The 22,152-nt window shown below is 46.9% G+C and overlaps 1 protein-coding gene across 3 annotated transcripts in view; it reads right to left on the bottom strand.

Moving 5' to 3' along the window:
• Positions 1 to 22,152, bottom strand: part of LOC119166692 (USP6 N-terminal-like protein) — a 138,150-nt gene that overhangs the window by 31,990 nt on the left and 84,008 nt on the right. For all 3 annotated transcript variants that reach the window (XM_075882405.1, XM_037418013.2, XM_075882406.1), the window contains 2 exons: positions 16,561 to 16,782; positions 11,982 to 12,133 (listed from right to left, as the gene is read on the bottom strand). In XM_075882405.1, the coding sequence (XP_075738520.1) occupies positions 11,982 to 12,133; positions 16,561 to 16,782 (374 nt within the window). The remainder of the gene's footprint in view (positions 1 to 11,981; positions 12,134 to 16,560; positions 16,783 to 22,152) is intronic.

Below are 22,152 nucleotides of genomic sequence, written 5' to 3'. Positions count from 1 at the left end.
TGTCACACCGGGCACTTTTTATTGAGATCAGCGGCAATCAGAATCGCTCGCGATTCGAAATGTTCGTGTGACTGAGAAACTATAAATGTACTGATTATGTGATTACGCCAACTGCGGCTGGGTCAAGCAAACTATTATGGTTCCCAGAATCGCTCGGGATTCGAAATGTTCGTGTGACTGAGAAAATATAAATGTACTGATTATGTGATGACGCCAACTGCGGCTGGGTCAAGAAAACTATTATGGTTCCCTCACGAGTAAACTATTCATTATTAAAACTTTCAAGCTGAACCCACCTAAACATACAGTCCATGCTCACACCAAAAGATAAATTAGCTAGAATGTGGTAATGTTCATTAACGGCAGAAAGACAAGTGATAAGCCATTTGCTCGAACAGATGAGAGCCCACTCGCCGGCAACGCTTTCAAAACTTGAAATCAAATAGAACAACCACGAAACGTGAACACCATGACGTACACAGTGCGGGAATTCATGTTGAGCGCGGCTACTTTGTGTCCAATGTTTCTTCGGACAGTACACATCATTGATGTCGCTCAAACTATAAATAAAACACCTTTGCGATGAAATTTCAGTGTTAGCATTCACGTTTTGCTACCCATGTCAGATGTCAGTAAATTCATCTGCCACGGGTGAAACAAGACAGCGACCGATGTGTTCCCAGTAACTAGGGGCCTTCGACTAGTCTAACGTCTGAGTATCTCCTGTGTGCCATAAGTCTGTGCCGAGCTTTAAATTGCCTTTAAATGAAGTGGGCAGCACAAACCTACGCCCTCTTGGTGGGAATCCAGTTTTCTCCCATGATCGCTGCAACGCATGCAGGCGCTCTTTCTATCGCAATCGGTCAAAAAACAGAACGTTTTGACTAGCATATAAAACTATTTCAGGCTTGCAGACTGCATCCTGTCTTGACAAAGCTGTGCACGAGTTGCGAGTGCTTTATCAGAATAATTTTATTCGCATAAAACATCGGAACACAAACAGCCGCAGCCAGCAAAAAGGACTGAAACCACGCAGAAAAAAGCTAAACCGGAAGTTTCCAGAGGTGGTTTTCCGGTAAACGCACAATGTTGCCAGAGGCCACCAGGCTCTGGCGATACTGTCTATAGGTTCCACCCCATAGACTTCAGAAAGCTAAATTTTGCCTGGTAACATGAATACCAACCTCCAAGTGTACTCGAAAGCAAAATTTTAGGTGAAATAGTGTTCATATGGGCAACGATTTTCAGTATAGGCTATTAAAGGCACTTATGAAAATTTGCGAACAAACGTCAAAAAAAGGCCTTTATAGGCTCTATAAAAACGTTATACAAGCACTTCTTAAAAGGGCCCTGCAATACTTTTTGAGCATGGTAAAAAAACACTACCGATCGGTAGTAGAGGCTCCTGAGAACCGCAAACCAAATATTATTGTGCAGCACGCAGCCGGGAATTCAAAATGAACTATCAGTTAGATAAAATTGCTTTCTATTCTCTCAACAAATGATGGAGGAAATTAAAAATTACTCGCAGAAGGCCATCTACCAGCCATTGTCTGATTTGAACAAGGCACGCTTCGCCGTTATAGGAATTGCCGAAAAAGGCAGAGACTTGTCAATGCAGGCACGTATGATCACACTCAAAAAGACCCGTATTTGAAGAAAAAAAAAAAGAGAAAGCGCTCAAGGTCAGGAGGCGCGCATGATGTATTTTCTTTGCCCCGGCCATCCCTCCCTGCTCAGCTTCAAGTGCTTTCTTTGGGACGAGAGAAGAGAAAATGCGATTGCAGTGTGCAACAATTCTTTGCAACTCTGCTCGTACTGGACGGATTCTTAATATTTTCGCGATGTTGAACTCGCGAGGCAATAAGCTCCTTTAGTGAATCTATGCCATGGTTAATTAAAAAAGTGTTTCAGGACCCCTTTAACCTCTACTTCATGCTCATATATCAGCGTGGCACAATAGGAATGCAAGAAACAAAATAGGCATTTTGATATGATCTGGTCTCTAGTTATCACTCTGTACAGCTGAAGCTTAGGAAGCACCAGGCCCTGATAGTATCACTACGAAGATGCTGAAAATCTTGGATGTTGCTCTGAATCTTTTATTGGATACCGTAAATTATTCTATAAAACACTCTTGAACTCCTTCAGTGTGGAAAAAAGCTAACCTGATCCCCCTGCTTAAAGATAAGAGCAAAATGTTTGCTCAAGACAACATAAGACAGATTTCATTAACATCCAATTTTGTAAACTTAATTGAGAGTTTATACTGAAACCTCGTTATAATGAAGTTGAAGAGGAGACACAATTATTTCGTTATAATCATTATTTCGTTATATCGATTATAAAAGTTAGTGGCAACGTATGCTCAGATGGGCGCACACCTATAAGCATGCAATGAAGGAAACCGCCTCGCGGCCCGATGTACCGCTACGTGACCATGTGTGCGACCGAAAATAAACACAATCGAATTTCATTAATTCGAACTTCCGGTTAATTCGAACTCACGCTGTGGTCCCGTCAAAGCTATGTGTATTCCAATGGGCGATAACGCCCTGTAATTCGAACGCACAAGCACTTGCGACGGTTAATTCGAACATACCACGCTCCGAAAATGCTCTCAGCACCATGCCCAATCCCGCGGCAGCACCTCTCAATGCTGTGCGCGAAGAAGGAAAAGAAGAAAAGGAAAGAAAAGACCAGGGCAGATTGTTTGCTCTCTCTCAAAAGCCGATCTACGAATCGCCTGTGCCACGCCTTTCCCTTTTCTGTATCTGCACGTAGAGACCCTTCTCCTTTCAAGGCTCTGCGCGGAGAAAGAGAGAAAAAAAAAGAAAGCTGTCGCGGAGAGTTGGCTCTATCTCTAATGCCGATCTGTTTCTCTCCACGTGAAGACGCTCCTTTTTTCTTGGTGCAGAGGGTAGCAGCGAAGACACAGTCGTTGCCATAGTCTATGGAAAGTGCTGGTACTGGACCTAGCTGCGCGCTACTATGCTTTGCAAACCTCGTGCGAAATTGATTGACTCGTTCCAAGGCATTAGTGTGCATATGCACATCACCGATTACTTCAATTAATGATGGATCTCCTCTGATTTGTGAATAAATGTAAGCCTTCTGTAACTTCCCCATCGTGTGTTCTTAAGTGAGAGGGAAATCGCTTTGCACCGTGGCGCCACTTCTGTGGACCCGCTGAGTGCTTCCTCAATCCTTTCCGCTGGCTGTGTGAGGAGGACGGCTCTCTCAGCCGCGCGTGGCGTAGCTGTAAGGTCGGCGCGGGAGTTTTGAAAGAGCCGCATCGAACGAGCGTCAAACTCCGCAGAAAACAATATACGGTACTTAACAGACAATGGTGTTTTTTTATAGGCTACTTCAGTTTGTTGTTGGCTACAGATTTACTGGTCAACTTTACTTCGTTGCAACGGTTCTCAATGAAGCTTTTAAGAGGATATTTATTTACTTCGTTATATCCATCATTTTGTTATATCCCATTACCTTATAATGAGGTTTGAGTGTATTACATGCTAAGATAACTAAATTTGTTACTGTTAATAGATTATTAAATCCCTGTCAATTTGCTTTAAAACAGGAATGTCTATATGGTCTGCTCACGTTGATTTGGACAGCAAAATGCAGTTAGCCCGGCGACAAAAACAGTATGCAGCATTAGTTACACTACATATCTCTAAAGCCTACGATAGTGTCGAATACCCAATTTTACAAGAAAGGATGAAAGAGATTGGCATGCCTGAGTTCTTGCTGGACAAAGAGTTTTACTGTGTACTGGGCGGTATATCAACGGAGAAATTCAGATACACACGTGGTGTTCCCCAAGGAGCAGTTTTGTCCCCGCTACTAATTATTATTTTGCTTAGCTCCATTCCTCGTCATCAAAAAGTGAACACATATGTTCACGCTGATGATATAGCTTTCTTTGCTTGTGCGGATGAAATTCAACCACTTTATAGCTTATTACAAGGATACTTATCTACCTTGAAAGCTTGGCTGGACAGTATTTGTTTGACCCTAATGTACATAAGCATGCAGTTCTAGCCTACTTCGCGCAAATATAACACTCATTCCACCAAGCAGATATTCTTTAAGTGTAAACAGTCAAGTACGTCGGAATCATCTATGATGGAAAGCTCAACTGCCGTATGCATATTGAACAAATAGTGACCGAAGCATCACATGCATTAAGAAGGATTACTCAGAAGGATTAGTAATAGTCGTTGGGGCATGCGGACAGACACATTGATAATGATTTACCCGATGTACATACGCCGTATACTGGAGTTTAGGTGTGCCTTATTTTCTGGCGTACCAGCATAAAAGTTACGTCCGTTAGTTGTAATTGAGCGCCAAGCATTTCGCTGGTGCTTGGCGCCCAAATTTGTAGCAAACGCAGTTCTATATAAGGAATCACAAATCCCTTTTTGCTTCTTAGATCCGAATTACTAACAGTTCAAACATTGTTAAGTGTCTATGAATCGCCGATAAGACGAGAAGAATATATATTTATCAGTGATCCAGCTCTGTTTTTTAATGTAACATGGCCTCACTTTTGTACCCTCAGGTAATCTTTACCCAGCAGCTATTGGAACCATTGCAGATATAATGATATAGTTGCTGTGAGTGGCAGGTTGAGTAAATTAGCCATATTATATGACGATATATTCCCTAACAATGTGAAGTTACTACCCAGTACCGTATAAACCGGAATATAAGTTGAGATATTTTCAATAAAACAACGAGCTAAAGTCGCCCCTCGTCTTATATACAGTAATTACTCGAATCTAACGCGCACTTTTTCCCGGTTAAGCGAGTTCACAAATCGCATACGCGTTAGAATAGAGTACGAAAAAAAAAATGAATACGGTAATTCTATTGCCATCGGCATTTCCGAAATGGCCGCCCCCTATGTGCATCGGCCACGGAGTCAGCCATTTCTGCCTATGTGTTTCCCATGTGCGGCACTTCCTACGTGTGCTGAGGAGTTCGTCGTATTGTAGTGCATTAGCATCGACGGCATGGAAGGGGGGACTCCAAAAGTTCGAGTGCACCACGATGCCGCTTTTAAAAGAAAAGTCATCGCGTGTGCAGAAACGGATGGCAATCGAGCCGTATCGCAGTCGTTCTGAGTTCCCGAAACGTGCGTGCGGGACTGGCGGAAACAAAAGCAGAAGATTGTCGACAGCAAAGCTTCACGCAAAGGCTTTAGTGGACCACAGCAGGGTCGGTTTCCGCAAATTGAAGAGCTGCTCGGCGAGTATGTGCTTGAGCAGCGAGTGGCACAGCAGCCCGTGACGACAGAACTGCTTCAAGAGCGGGCTATCCAGTTAGCCTTAGAAAAAGGTCTAATGCGGAGCCAGTTTAAAGCAAGCAGGTGCTGGCTAACTAACTTTATGAAGACGAAAGGCTTTTCCCTCCGAAGGCGAACGGGCATATGCGAAAAGTTTTCAGAGGAGTACGATGAAAAGCTTCACAGTTTTCAGAGGTTCGTCCTAAACCTGCGGCGCAGCAACGGCTACCTGCTTGGGCAAATCGGGAATGCCGATCAGACGCCTCTTTACTTCGACATGCTTGGCACCACAACGGTCGAGAAGGGGGCGAAGCAAGTTTTTGTGCCGACATCGGTCCACGGTAACACTAAAGTGACGGCAATGCTCAGTTACACGTCAAATGGGCACAAGCTTCCCCCATACCTCATATTTAGGTGGAAGACGCTCCCGAAAGGAGTCGTTTTTTCGAGTGGTGTGATCATGCGCGCCAACGAGAAAAAGGGTGCGCGTTGCAATCGATGTCTTACTTTTTTTTTTTGTCGTGGAAACCGGGTGCGCGTTACAATAGAGGGCGCGGTAGAATCGAGTAAATACGGTAGCGGTGTCTAGCCAACAATGCACCGCTGTCTGCCAACATGTGGCTTGCATGTGCATGAGAAGCTGGACACTGCCATATTCGCATTCAAAACCAATAGCAGGTTGTTTTTTTTTTTCTCTTGTCAGTTTTTTGTGTTCCTGATTTGCCTCCGATCTATTCTAAGTTCTCGCTCTGCTTGACATTGTGTTTCATTTTTGGTGTTTTTTTTTTTTTGTTCACTGAATATGAGTAGTGGTACGAGAAGGCAGCACTTAGCTGCGTTTAAAATAGAGGTTGTTGAGTTTGCAGAAGCAAATTGGAATATGGCTGCTCAGTGCTGCTTTGGTGTATCAGAAAAAAGCGTGCGCTATTGGAGGGTGCAGAAAGGAAAGCTGTAGATGTGCGATCCTCAGAAAATGTCATTTCGTGGGCGAAGTGCAATTCATCCACAGCTGGCAAATACGCTAGGGAACTTTGTGTGGGAAGTTCATGCGTGCTCGCTGCCATTGACCGTGGATACCAGTTGCAAGAAAGCTGTGGAACTCGCTCGAGAAGCTGGGCTCACGAGAGAAGAGTTTCGTGCACCAAACTCTTGGGTGCGTCGATTCATGAGATGCAAAGGATTTTCTTTCCAGTGGCGCACATTCATCTGTCAGAAGTTTCCAGACGAGTTCGAGGACAAGCTTATAAACTTCCAGGACTTTGCAAACTGGCTTCGGAAGCAGAACAACCACATAATGGGGCAGATTGACAATGCCGATGAGACCCCCGTGTGGTTTGACATGCCTTCATCGACCATGATCATGCAGCGTGGTGCCAAAGATATGAAGCTGTTGTCCACTGGCAACGAGCACTCGCACTTCACCGTCATGCTGGCATGCATGGCAGATGGTAGAAAGCTTCCACCCTTCATCATTTTTAAACGTAAGACAATGCCGAAGGAAGTGTTCCCGCCCGGTGTTGTCGTTCGTGTCAACAAAAAGGAATACATGGACAAGGCCATGATGCTCAAATGAATACGAATAGTCTGGAACCCTCAGCCAGGTGCACTGCTGAGTCTTTGCAGCATGTTGGTGTTAGATGCGTTTTGTGGTCACTCAACCGACGCTGTGAAGCGCGCACTGGGCGATGAAAAAGCGGACCTCGCCCTGATACCAGGTGGTATGATGTCCACCCTCCAACCGATCGACGTTGTGCTAAACAAGCCGTTCAAGGATCGAGTGCGGCTGAAGTACGAAAAGTGGATGTCCAGCAACAACCCAAAGACGCCGACGGGCCGCCTACAGGGGCCTCCGCTTGGGACTGTTTGTAGCTGGGTGCTTTCCGCCTGGTGTTCCTTGCTGGATTCCATGGTGGTAAATTCTTTTAAGAAATGTTCCATCAGCAACTCGCTGTATGGCACGGAAGACAACGCACTGTGGGAGCCGGCCGGCGACAAACTCTCGTCTTTGGAAGACGGTGGTGCTTCATCTGACAAATAGGAACAGTTGCGATGATGGTTGAGCGGAGCTCCGACCATGGGGGTACGGTGCGCCCAATTCGCAAATGAATGTCGTTCGGCAATTTGGGTTGTTTTCCTTTCTTTTCGATAATCTGAACCTGGGGGGTCGAATTATATTCCCATTCGACCTATAGTCCGGTTTATACGGTAATCTTCTAAATGAAAATTTTCAGGATCGCTTAAATCAAATTGCTTCTACAGTTGTGATAGCAACTGATGTTTCACAGTGTGAAAAAAAAGCCGGGGTGGAAATTCTTTCTATAAAACTAGACTGGTCATTTTCTGTTAGGCTTCCTGATCACACCCAAATATTTTTGGCCGAGTTCTTTGCTGTTACATTAGCCCTACGTAAAATCTCTTCAACTATAACTTCTGTGGCTATGCAGTTAAATCTGCTTACAACAAACCTCCATATAACGAATTCATCGATACAACGAGTTCCTCGATATAACGAACTTTTTCTATTCCCGCCACCCATCACACCATAAAAGCACATGTATTAGCGACCTCTATGTAACTAAGTAACGGCGGGAGACTACTTTGGATATAACGAATTTGCCCCCCGAACAACCTAGGAATTTCGCTAAGCATTTTGGCATTTTGGTACAAGTGTGCATCTTTCGCGACCGATCCACTGCCGACGAAGCGCGAAGCAGCAGCGGCGAGCCTGGTCCGGGTGAGGCGCGCAGGTGGGCCTGCACTTCGCGAGCCTGCGTTGCTGCCGTTCTTGCCGCCGTGGACGCACACTCGCGCAGTACTCTAAAAAAATAACTCTAAACAGTACTCTAAAAAAATAACTACTTTTGCGTGTTGGTAGTGCCACCCTTTTAGCTAGCGTCACATATGTGGGGCTGCGCTGCATATGGAGGGCACTTTACCGAATAGTTTTTCGCAGTATCTGTGTCTGTGTTCGTGTTGTTCGCTTTTCGTTTTCGAAGCCGTGCGTGCGTGCATAGTTTCACTGCGTGCGCATCGTGTGGCCCTCGACGACGTTCAGCTTTGCTTTCTTTTTTTTTATCGCGATAGCAATTATGTATATTGACAGTCTTGGTTGATTTTTTGCCGCCCCCGCAGTCATTCACCATAGATGTATACGTATCTATATATTGAAAACTCAATAAAAGAAAGCCACTCGCGCTCGGCGCCCAGCTCGTCACAATGCGCCAATTCCCACTTATCTCCCACTCGTATTTCGCCCTGCGAAGGAAGGGTTGGATGCTTGTGCACGCGCGCTTATCCTTTGGCGGTGAGAATGGCGCGCCTTCGACTGGAACGATTGCGTTTAGTTGCCGGGCACACAAAGATAACTTCGCTCGCTGGACAGGCACCGTTTGCGAAAGAGTGCGCTTTTCAAACACAGCAATGTAACAACTGGGGCACTTGCCAGTTCCCACTCATTGTACTGGCCTATTATTTTTCCAGGTAACCGTACATAAGCGTTATTACCTTCCTTTTTTTCCAGTGAAAGGCAGCTTGTATGCTTTGACATAAATTCAAATAACTGAAGATAATGATAAAAAGAGTTCCTGATTTTGATGATTATAATTTTTCAAGCATGTGGAACAGTGCATGTTAAGTGTGGTGTCTGCGATTCTGTTGCTGTCTGCTCAATGTTGGTCACTACTGTGTAAAACTTGAATACTTTTGTGCGTTGTACTTTTAGTAAGAGTTGTTTTTCGTTTGCATTACGAGTTGTATGGTCTGTATGGTGTAGTTTTGTTTAAAGCTGTAAGATGCATTGTCTGTCTTGATTTCACTGTGTAGTGCTTGCGTCTTTGAACAATGTATGAAGAGTATTTCAGTACTCTACCCTGTATCGGCCTTTGGCTAACAATATAAATAAATAAATAAACAAAATATTCTAAGATAGTTGAGATTACAGTAGACTCTCAGTAATGAAAATTCGTTTAACGAACTGCTGCTTAAATGGAACAAATGCTTCTGACAAAGTCGGTTTTGTTCTTGCATCGTGTGCCCCGGTTCATTCCTCAGTAAACGGAACTCCTGTTAAATGAAATGCATTTTACTGGACCCTTCAGGTTCCGTTTAATGACTGTCTACTGCACTTGTTCCTCGTCATCTGCGAAACCTGCGATTATTTGGGTGCCGGGACAGAAAGGAATTGTACTGAATGAAGTTGCGCACTCTCTGGAGAAAGCTTCTCTGGCAGGTCCAGTTCTGTCTCTCCTTTCAGTCACGGCGTTTGTTTCTGCGGCACGGTTCAGAAAGTATGCATTATCTGTGCTTACTCCAAGTTTCGATTCATCACTGGACTTTCAGCACCTACAGTTCCTTGGAGTAGGAAATGGTGTGTAGCAAGATGGGCTGAAGTTGTGATAACCAGAAGGTGTAGTAGAATTCCAAATCTTATATTTTACATGCACAGAGTGGGTTTGGCGATCTCCACTTCTTGCTCCTATTGCAACCAACTCGAAACTACTGAATACTTCTTGTTGAGCTGCCGACGTTTTTCCTTACACAGGAAACAAAAGTATCGAATTCATTCTTTGAAATGAGAGCGCACTATGTAGACACAAACAGGAAAGACAGGAACAAGCGCTTGTCCCTACCTATCCTGTTTGCATCAACTTAGTGCGCGCTCATTTTAAACAATCATGTATCACCAACTCGCCCAATCAACCATATTAAAATTATATTGCGGCTGTCACAAAACAACCGCTCAAAAAGGGCGCGCCGCCAAATTTTCGCGACCAAACGCCGGAAGGATGCCTTGAGGTCAACGATAAAAAAAGAAAACAAGCATCCAAAGACTCCCCGGGCGCGCGTCCCTCTCCCCTCGGAAGCGTAGGTTCGCCGACGAACCTGCTCGCATCCGCGGCCGAGCAAGCCCTAGAACGTTCTCGATGGAAAAGGGCGTGGTGATGCAGGGTTGCATCATCCGTTGCGGACGGCCCTTGTACCGTCTCGCCCTTTCCCCCAGCCTTCGCTGCGCATTGCGCCGACGAAATGATAAGAATTTTCTGGAATTTCGCGCGGAAGGTAGTTTACCGAGCAGCAGAGATGGGAGATCAGGAGAAGAAGGAAGTTAGCGCCAGAGTGCGTAGGGTATCCCGCCGCGTCTGTCGGTGAAGGTTTTGTCCTTAGTGACAAAGCGAGAGAAGAAGAAGGTGTGCGCCAGAGTGCGTAGGGTGTTCCGCCTTGTGGGCGAAGCCTTTTGTCTTCGGTGACAAAGGAGGAGAAGAAAGGGATTTCCACCTGAGGGGTGAAGACTCGAGCTACAGGCAAGAGTGTGTGTCTACCGCTATCGAGCGAAGACGCGTGACAACAGCTGCGTGTGTGAAGCCGTCGTGTTTCCGGCGAAGAAGTTTGGAGCCTGGAGAGCGGTCAATTGAAGACGCGAGGTTTCCTGGAAGAGAAACTTCGGGGGCAGCGGAACGACAACAGCACTGGACTTTGAGTGAGTGATTCTCGGAAGAGTATCATCCAGACTTTTGTTCCAAGAACTTTGGACTGAAGAAGTTTTCTAACTCTCTAGTCTTTAAGTGTCTCGGTTGTTCGATGCATGCGACTGCATTGTAGTGCGTATTGTGGTCTGTGTCCGTTGTTTCGAGTGTGGCTGATTGTACCGTGTAGTACGTTGTTTGATTGGTGACATATTGTATTCAACTATTGTCGAGTGTGCATACTTGTGTATCGTTTTGATTTGCCATAATTGGGAATATGAATTTGTTTTGTTTATCAACTCTCGGCTCTGACTTGTTCATTGGGCCACAGCCGGCGTCCGCTGGCGCGCCAAATAGGACCACTTCTAAATTGTCCACGCTTTCGTGGTGCGGTTCGGGGGGCCGATACTTCGGCCCTTGGAATTAGCCCGGCGATCGCCTCCCAAATTAACGGGACTCGTGACAGCGGCAATGTGGTCTACCGGTTAAGTCGGCCGTTCCGTCATCATTCGGGACCTCTGCGCTGGGACACTCAGACAGGAATATTTTCAGAGCTGTCAAAAAGTTTATATGTGACTCGAATAGATTTGGTAGGTGTATCAACTGGTAATAATTCTTTCATAGGTCTTCCTAGTTAAAGATCTTCGGTCATTGGGAGGTTACACAAAATAATACAACTTGAAATTACAATCATTCATAATTACCATTAGATTAAAGAGTTCATCTCTAGGTAATTTTAACTCATACTAAATATTAATCATAAAACCAGTATGTATGATCTGCCCGACTCTTGGCCGATGCCCTTAAGTGCGTAAGTGCCAATATTCCAAGGAGCATCATCATCATCATCATCTTTTATGCACAAAACAAAGTCTCTCTCTGTACTCACTAAGTTTGCATATCGGGCCTGTTGGTATGCCATGAGAATGCATAAAGTCCCACAACTGAGAGACAAGGAGAGACAACTAGACGCACGAAATACAGACATGCAGCGGAGAGACCTTTTGTTGCAAGTCATCTGTCTAATTGAGTCTCTTATGTCTCATTCATGCAACTTTATGCTTCCTTTCTGTCTCGGAGTTGTCACAGCCATAGAAGCGAGCTTTGCCCAAATTCTTTGACACATGCCCGTTCATAATGATGATACTGCCAAGGTCGATACTTCACAGCCAACTTAAACAGCTTCGCAGCTAAAAAAAGAAAACCGGCCTTCTACTCACCGTCGGCCCAGTGGGGATGCCCCTTTGCGCAGTAGGCTGCTGGTGCCTCCGATTGGGGTAGCGGGACACCCTTCCGACACCACGTCGTCGTTCTCCGCAGCTGCCGGCGTGGCTCGGCCAGACGGCGTTGATGCACGGCTGCCATTGGTCAGCTGCATACATTGAAACCTCATTAAAGTGCGACTCTAGCATCCAGGGGTGGAACATAGATTTAGGAGTAGGAAAAAGTGACTTTTGTAGCAGGCTTGAAGCCGCCGGAAAGGCCTCTTTGAGCAAGTTTGGAGGGAGCAGATGTAGCACCATTTCCAAGAACTTGCTGTGTGGTTCTCTTTTGTGGCTTGGTGCCAATGTCAGAACTTTCGAATATGAATAAAATAATAAAGAGATGCAATTTTTTTCACCAGTAATTCTTTATTCAATCATATATTTATGTAGAAAACAGTACACTTGTTTGCTATTCTACTCTGTTATTGCACAAAAAATTTACCATCATCATAAGACTGCAATAGTTGAGCTAGTATTTGAAAATAGGTAGGGCACGGATATAGGTCGACCCCTACTTATAGTGTAAGTGAGAAAAAAAATATTTCCATACAGGTTGGCTCGTTTTTTTTTGTATTTTTTTGCAATTTAGAAATCGAAAAACTGAACCGTAGCAAACCTTTATTTACAAACTTAGCGCCCTAATCACTGCCAGGGCCGTCATCTTGCCAGATGTGCAAAATGTTGTTGTCATCGGATTTTTCACAAGCATATGCGGCTTCCCAAACGACGTCATCGTAGCTGCCGATCGCTGCGCAACGAAAAGCACAATGCCCTCCGTTGCACACAAAGAGACGGTCCTGCTACTTTCACCAACCCCTAATCAACTTCACATTTACACAGAACTCGCGTTGCGCGGCACAATTGCACGAGTCCTCGACAAAAGGTATCACTTGGCACTTGAAGTCACCTGAGCAGCTCCGCTCACCTATATATCCGGAAAGCTGCCAAGCAGGATGCGCGCGCCTGTCAATTGTGATAACTGGACGGCACGCACTACCCTATCGCAAAAGCTTGCCGCTGTTCGGGTTTCATTAGACGCTGATAGTACAGCTATTCGTTCATTGCGAATAATTCAAAAATTTCAATAAATTGAATTCGAATTGACCCGAATTCGTATACTCTACTATTCGTTCGAATACTCACACAAGCCTACAGAACACATGACGGTATCTAAAAAAGCATTCGTGGTGGATATATCAGTAGAATTGTTGTGTACAAGTTCCTAAAACGTTCAGAAATTGGGTTCAGTGGCAATGGGGAATGGCAGATTATTCCATGAAACTATTCGGGATATGAAAGAATGAGCATAATGTGCTGAGCAACAGGTTATGCATTTTACAGTCTAGCCCGCTTATAACGAACCTGGAAATACGGCATCCGTTTACTGTATCCCACCCGAAGTTCGTAGCAAATGAAACACAGCTTTTAAAAAAGTTGCAAGTGAAAACAAAATTTTTTTTTTTACCCAAAAAAGCCGGTGACGCACATGTTTCGAAGAGCAGTAACGATAGGGGCAATCTATAGTTATTTCAAATGGCAGGGTGCTCTTTGCCTTAATTCACAATGCCTTAATCCGTGCATGGTTTCATGGTGTTGGCATCATTATCGGCCGTAATCAAACCAACCTAACAGATGTCCCACCTGCTTTCCCATGTCGGAGTCGACGATGCGCTGCTACAAATAGCCGCTGCAGTGGTCCTGTTTGGAAGCTTCAGGCTTGACATCGGGCCCGACGTCGACGAAGTCGGCCTCGCGAAAAATTTCACGCGCATAACCGTCACCGCCACCCGGGAAATGTTCACCATCTCCACAACTGAATACCAAGACCCCCGAAGAGGGAAGTTGGCTGCCAGGTGGTCAACAGCTATGATCAAGCGCTCCACAATGCGGCACCTAACGCACGCATTACGCGCAAGCCAAGCAGTCCCACTTTTGACGTTTTGTTGAGCGGCAGAAAAAAGCGCGCAAGGCCTCCCGTCCGACATCCTGACTACACACGTGGTACAGCTCCGAGCCCGTTTATAGTCAGAAAACGAAACTTCTGAATTTGAGCCAGCGTGCTGGCGTCACAGAGTGGTGGAGACGGGAGAAGGAGTTGTTATCAAGAAAGGAGAGCAGATTTGCAAGAAAAGGGCAAGGAGTTGTGATAGGGTGACGAGAGGGAAGGATCCGATGGGAAGGCGACCTTGAACACACGAGAAGGAGGCAGGTCGGGTAGCTTGCTTAAAAGATCCGCGAAACGCTAAACTCGCGCGTAGAAAAGAGTGCCTGTGCACGCAAAGGCCGAAGCACGGCCACCTGGATCGGCGCGTGCAGCGGTGTGCAATGCATCATCGGCCGTGGTCAAAGAATCGTTCCGTCGCGCCAGCGGGTTTGTGGCCTCACCGACTTTGATATTTTGCGATTCGTTTCGCACAAATTAACAGCCGTTTTTACACTTCTGCACGAGTGCAGAGGGCATGCTGAGCAGAGTGCGAAGTGAGTGAGAACAGGTCCTAAACACTAAACGAATCGCGAATGACCAGAATGGGTGGGGTAGCGTACACGCGTGCACTAGAACGATACAATAAGACAAGACGCAGACGGTCGGATACAGCTGGTGGCCGACGATGCCGGCAAATGGTCTGGTCACTCCAGGCCGGCGACACCAACAACAGTACCAGCGATAAAAAACAGGGGAGATGGCCGACCAGTCTTCGAAAGATCGGTGGCAGTGTAAAGACACTGGCCTCATCTGGCAATGCGGGGTGCTCAGAGTAGCGGGGGGGACAAAGGGCAGAGGGGTGCGTAACAAAAAGCGGTCTGAGAGAGCGGCAACTAGAAGGGCGCAGAGGCAGGGTCGGCCTTTAACAGTAAGAATCTATAGGCTCCTCACTGATGCCTGATCGGTGGTAAAGTGGTTTCCCGGGAAGTCGGCAGAGGACTGACTCCGTTCGCTGTAACCGATCGGCGGCGCTCGGAGACGTTCGTTGTAAGTGGGATTTTGTGCCATTGAAACAATGTGTATTTTCACGGTCACGCGGATATTGTACGTTTTAAGCGAAAGTATATTTTAAGTGGGGCCGTTATATGCAGGCTCGACTCTATCTTAAAGATATGGCCTATGCGTGGAAAGATAGCTGCTGGTGTTTCAAAGATGCGGTGAAGGCATAGGTGATAACAAAGTTTATGGAGAAGCGAAAGACTGGAAGTTCTGGGGCGATGAGATAAGTCTTCAAGTTGGGCGAGAGACTTTAGTGCTGAAATACTGGTGTAGGGTGAATAATAGGAAAATATAAAACACCCTGCACAGTTTTGTAAAGACTCGATGTCATGGGTGTTGTGGATTTGTATGGGATCCCATATAGCTGATGAATATTCGATTTTAGGGCGTAATAACGTGATGTATGCTAGCCTATGGAGAGTATCTGGAGCATACATGAGGTTACGTTGGAACAGACCTAATGAGCGGTTAGCTGATGCCTACGTCAGGCGAATGTGATAATACCATGCAAGATCAGACTGCAAGTGAACACCCAGATACAGTAGAATCTCGATGATACGAATTCGAAGGAAGCGCGTCAAGTGTTCGTATCAGCTCGAATTCGTATGAACAAAAAACAACTTAAAGCTGATAAAAATGATGAAAAGAAATTCATTGGCAACTACACCTTGCTGAAAAAAGTCTGTGATGTTCTTCTGAACTTTCCTGCCTTCCCCGTCTCTTATTAAGTGCTGTGGTTTTGTCAGAGCGAGCGAGTTGATATTAGAGCAAGCGAAAGCGGCCAAACTTATTGAAAATTCACTCGCTTCCTAGCAAAAGCAGCCGGATACTGCGCCGCGAAGTCGACACGAAAAAAAAAAATGAGTCCTGGAGAATTCACATGGCATAATTCAAGCAAAAATGCTAGCGCGGCCGAAAAACGATGTCCGCGCTCGCCGAAAATGTTCCCGTTCGTTCTGCCCCTCGTGTACATGCCACCCCCACCGCCGCTATCGCCGCTTGAGAATTCATTCCATTTTGCCCCATTCCTGATCAATAAAGTTCATACCGAGTTATAATTATGCATACAAGGCACAAAAAACAAAAACTGTTTACACCTTCACTAATGTTATTTGAGAAAACACGCCAGCCGAAATGACACGGGTGGACACAGCGGTGGCGACGGATTCAGCTGGCAGTGCAAAAGCAAGACAGGTTCGGGCAAGCCGACTCGCTGCTACTGAACCTTCTACTTTCCCTGTTATCAGTGATCGTAATCTAAACCAGGCTCTCGATGACCACGTCCTCGTCAAGGCCAAGAGCTTTGACGTGCTGCTTGGGTAGTTTGTGAGAGTGCGGACGCAACCCATTGTCGATGCCTTCGCCGCCATGTTGATTTGCGGCTGGTTGTTGACATCACGTGGTTTGAGAGATAGAGCAGCCGATGAAGCCAAAGCCGTGAAGCAAAAAGGTGGACACGAGGGCAACTCTAAACTACGACATCTTGCTGCCAATGTTTTCAAGAAATACTAAATTTGAGAAACTAACGGAAAGAGAATGTGCCCTGCTCACCGTGCGACTTTTGGAGTTACGGATACGAGGCGAGGCAGCTCCCCGGTGTGGGAGGTACGCGGACGGGGGCAGCTCCAGGCCAAATGGCCGCTGGGGCAGCTCCGAGGGGGGCGCCTTGCCTGGGGGCACCGCCAGCCCCTGCCGTCGCAGCTCTTCCATGGCGTCTTGCAGGGCCTCCATGGCTGCGTCGTCATGGAAACCGAAGTCCTGCTCCAGCCGGGCCTGCACAAAGCTCTCTGGTCAAGCAAGCGCCTTCACCTAGATATAAGATGGGAGAAGCCTCAGCCCACAAGTAAGCTTTATGGGCTCATCTGTCTCCGAAAGAATATATATTTTCATTCTGCACTAAGGACTCTACCGGAGATGGAACAGGGGGCATGAGTTTGGGAGCAGTCTGGGAGCATCCAGAAAGACACATCGGAGCAGAAAGACCTTTTCACGCAAGTTTGGAAAGCACTCAGAAAGACAGGTCAGAGCACATGCAATGCCGTTTCACAGCTTTTTTGTAGCTGCACTTGTCCAATGCTGCATTTAAAAAACAGAAAGCTAAACTGTGAAGTCTCCTTACTTGGCAATGCACACAAATTCCTGCCGATCGTTTCTGTTTTATAGTTGGGCTTCCAATGGCTTCGTTCGTGCTAGGTGGGAAATATCCTGGGAGTTTGTTGAAGTGGAATAAGGAAGGTGTCGAACAGGGGTTCAGGGCACGTGAAGCTAAACACAACCTTCCGTTTGCCATTTGTGGTTCCTAGTTGACAAAAGCGCCAAGTATCACGCTACTTACGTAAACAACGTAACTAGTGTGTGTTGAAAGGCATATATAGTTAAACCATCCTCTCCTTTAGGAAAAGATAATACCACACATCACTAATAATAATATCTGAAATTTTAGGTCATAAATCCACCGTATGATAATGAGGGACACCGTATAACAAAAGGTTCCAGACCCCATGGTGTTTTTTAACGTCCTCCGACTTTGCACAGTGGAAATGCAACTACCATAGCCGGGATTAAACCCACAGCCTTCAGGTCAGAGCAAGCCAACTGCTACCACACTGCATACCAAAGATCATCAGCAAAATTGTGCAATTACCACACTACAAAAGCCAACTAGATTAAAAAGTGACGGCAAAGTTTACAAAATGTTTTACAAAAGTAAAACACATGCACCTATGGAAAGTTGCGGGCAGTATAGCTAGGGTCGTCTTGCCCTTTCAACAAACTACAACCTTTCCCGCAAGTATGTTCTGCCATGAACCACATAAATAATTTACTTACCGTGCATTATTGAGTAGTTATGGCACAGCAGCCAGTGACCACCAACCGAAGAAAACGATCAAAATTCCACACTAAGAAGTCAAAAAAAAAAAAAAAGAAAGCACCTGGCGTCAAGGAAGGGAGTGTCACGTGATGATCTTAAAAAAATTATACCAATGAGGTGCTCTGCACATGGCCAGGGGCGTGAAGGAAATGAAGATGGTCAGATTAGGGTTGACAAAGGTTCATTTGCAGAGCAATGCCACTTCCTAGTTTTTGTTTATTTCATGGCGCCTGCTGAGCCAAGCTCCATAGCTGATCACAGCCTGGGTGAAGGAACAGTTTTGATAAAACCGAAAATATGTTTCAGCCATAACTATTGGGCTCAAAACTTGATTTTTGCCTCTTCCAGATAAATTTGGGCACTGCAGCACAGCACAGCGCTGATAAACAAGTTTGGCACAACAAGGGCAGTTCAGCGCAGGTGATTAAGTTTGGCACACAAATGGTGTGCCTGTTCCCCTCCTTCTCTACACATACTGCGCAAAACCATAAAGCAACAAAACTAGAGCAAGAAAATGAAACGAGACTCCACCGAGTCCACCAATAGTTAAGTGCAAGCAAATCGAGATGGTGACACTGCATGAGTCCAAGTAGAAATGCAAGGCTTTCTTAGGTAGTTGATGAACCTTCTGGCTGGAAATGAAGCAAATGGGACAGCGAGCAGAAGTGGCGTGTCCCGTATGCTCTTCGTTCTGCTTTGTGCTGCTCGGCCACAAAGGCCAAGAAATTGTGAAAATGTACAACATTAGCCACGCTGTTTGTTACATGCCAGCAAATATAATTCAGCCGAATCAGGGCAGCTCGCCTCATACGAGTGGGCCACATTTGTGCACCTTTACCTTAACTGAAAAATACTCTATACTTTTCTCAACTTGATGGCACAAATGTTTAGACAGGGGCACAGAAGACAGAAAACACTATTTAGCGATAGTGTGAGCGCTGATTGTGTTGCTCATCATTTTCACTTTCACCTGCGCATACAAAGCACCGTGATCATCATCATCGTAGCGGCTCGCTGCTTGCTCGGTTGCTGGCTCGCGCGTCTGGGTTGACAATAAAACGGTCGCTCCTTCGTACCTGACGTCGTCTCACAAGTGGTGGAGCGTGCTGTGATTCCCAAGTCCTCGTGCACTACCGGTCACCCCTGGAGCTCCGATCAGGTCGACGGCTGTGCTTGCCAACAGTGATGGCGCAAAACGACCCACCCCCTACCGCCTTCTTCGCACCACCCGCTCAGCCTGCTGGGCCTCACCACACCGTGAGTACCTCGCAACGAGACCCTCCAGTGTTTTCTGGCCTTCGCGGTGAGGACGTAGAAGAATGGCTGGACAGTTACGACCGTACCAGTGCTTGCAATTACTGGGATGAGGCACATAAGCTGCGCTATGTACCCTTTTATCTGAAGGAGGTTGCTAAGACGTGGTATCATAACCACGAACGCGACTTTCCTGATTGGTCAGCATTCACGGTGCAGCTGCGTCAAATATTCGGCACTTCTACAGGACGCTCTGAGGTAGCTAAACAGAAGCTCGCTACCCGCATCCAGGGGCCTGACGAATCGTACACATCGTACATTGAAGACGTTCTGGCCCTCTGCCGCCGCGCCCAAAAGGACATGCCGGAGGCCGATCGTATTCGGCAAGTAATGAAAGGCATCAACTCCGTCGCCTTTAATGCTCTTGTCATGCAGAGCCCGACAACAGTTCAGGACATTATTACCACCTGCCAGCGCCTGGACGCACTTTACTCAATGCGCCTTCCACACGCCTCCTATGACACTCGTCTTACTGGCGAGCATGAGCTGCGAGCTCTAATTCGCACCATAGTGAGAGAGGAACTTCACAGCCTTGTTCCTGCCAGCGCACCGACTTCACCTGCCCGCTCACCCCCTCCTAACCTGCGGGAAATTATAAAGGACGAATTGGCGTCGATGACGAGCGTCGCACGTGCCCCGCCTCCTGTGCCCTTACATGTGCCTACGTATGTCGAAGTCGTGTCACGGCCTCCTCCACCTACTCCACCTGTAACTACGGACGTCGTATACGACCATTTGGCTGCGATGGCAGCCAAGGCACCACCACAACCACACTTCCCTGCCTGGCGCCCTACGCGCCCCGTCTGTTACTACTGTGGCATAAGAGGACATATCTCCCGCTTTTGCCGTCGGCGCCAGCAAGATGAACGACGAGGTTATTCTTCGTACGAGAGTGACCGGGCTGCGAGGTCTGACCCCTACGTTCCAGGAACCTACATTCCCTCGTCACGACGTTCGCCTTCGCCTCCTTTGTCCCACGGTGAACCTCGTTCTTCCCGCTCACCCCGCCGTCGTTCACCATCGCCCTTCCGCCGTACTACTTCGCCTTTACGTTCTGCCCTGATGCCCCTCGACAGCCACTCGGAAAACTAGCAGCTGCAGTTTTTGGAGGAGAAACTGCCTGTCGTCGAATTGTCCCAATTCCTCCTGCGCGCCCTGCAAATTTACTAACTGTTTGTGTAGAAGGCATTTCGGTTGACGCACTCGTGGACACTGGAGCAGCCATTTCGGTCATTGATCGCGAACTATGTCATCGTCTACGAAAAGTGCAAACTCCATATGTTGGTCCGGTGTTATGTGGTGCTAATGAAAATAGAATTTACCCTATTGGACAATGCACTGTTCGTGTTCTGATCGACGGAATTCGTCACCATATACAATTGGCTGTGCTTTCTTCATGTGCTCATCCGATTATATTGGGCTGGGACTTCCTGTCAGCCGCTTCCGCTGTCATTTCGTGTGGTCCGCCCGTTATTCGCATTACGGACACTGAAAATTCTAGTGCTTACGATTTTTCGTCGCCTCACCTTGTTGCAGCTGCAGACTTTGTACTGCCCCCGGCCCAAGAACGTATCCTCACCATTAGATCCAGCGATACCATTGACGGTGACGCAGTGGTTGTCCCCGATCAGCGCTGCATTTTCCGAGGAATCGCCATCGCATGTTGTCTAGTGCGGTTTTCGCGTGGTCATGCCAGTCTCACCGCCTACAACACGACAACAGAGCCACAACTACTGCCAGAGGGGTCCACTGTTGCCAGCCTTATCGACATAGCACCGGTATGTGTCGTCACTGTATCGTCTCCGCCGTCAGTCGCTAAGTGTACGCCACCAGGAGGCTCATCTAATGCGCTTAAAGCCACTTTGAGTCCATATCTCACTCCAACGCAAACTAATGACTTAATGGCCCTTTTAACAAAACACAAGACTTGTTTTGACGTTTGTTCGGATGGCTTAGGTCAAACTACGGTGACCTCTCATCACATCGCCACAGACGGTTCTCGTATTATCCGCCGTCGCCCTTACCGCGTGTCGTCTTCAGAACGCAAGGTCATCGAGGAACAAGTCAATGACATGCTCGCACGCAACGTTATCAGACCTTCCACAAGCCCTTGGTCTTCTCCTGTTGTCCTAGTTAAGAAAAGGGACGGATCAGTGCGATTTTGCGTTGATTACAGGGCACTAAACAAAATTACGCGCAAGGATGTATATCCTATGCCTCGAATTGACGATGCACTTGACACCTTACAGGGTGCAGAATATTTCTCAAGTCTCGACCTACGATCTGGGTATTGGCAGATCCCGATGCATGAGTCTGATAAAGAGAAGACAGCGTTTGCTACTCCTGATGGTCTCTTCGAATTCAATGTGATGCCTTTTGGGCTCTGCAATGCCCCAGCCACATTTGAGCGGATGATCGATACAGTGCTGCGTGGCCTAAAATGGAAGACCTGTCTTTGTTACCTGGATGACATCGTCATCTTTTCATCCAGCTTCTCGCAACACCTAGAACGTCTAGACGAGGTGCTCACATGTCTAGCCAAAGCCGGTCTCCAGCTAAATACCAAGAAGTGTCGGTTTGCGAGCCGCAGCATCAAAGTGTTAGGCCACGTTGTCAGCAAGCTTGGCATCGAACCTGATCCCGACAAAGTGGCCGCTGTGCTGCACTTTCCTAAGCCCACCACGCTCAAAGACCTTCGCAGCTTCCTCGGCTTAGCCTCTTACTTCCGCCGTTTTGTCCGTGATTTTGCCACTATCGCGGCTCCTCTTCACAAACTCCTGACCACAAGTGCATCATTTCTTTGGACAGATGACTGTGAAGCTGCTTTCCAGACCCTGAAGCGATGCCTCACGTCAGGGCCAGTTCTTCGCCATTTTGATCCCACAGCCCCTACTATATTACACACTGACGCAAGTGGGCACGGAATCGGCGCTGTTCTGCTGCAGCGTGACCAGGCT

The sequence above is a fragment of the Rhipicephalus microplus genome, unplaced genomic scaffold, assembly GCF_043290135.1.
Source record: "Rhipicephalus microplus isolate Deutch F79 unplaced genomic scaffold, USDA_Rmic scaffold_12, whole genome shotgun sequence".
NCBI lineage: Eukaryota > Metazoa > Arthropoda > Arachnida > Ixodida > Ixodidae > Rhipicephalus > Rhipicephalus microplus.
Note: the sequence above shows the minus strand (reverse complement) of the source record. Positions and strands in the feature narration are given on the sequence as shown.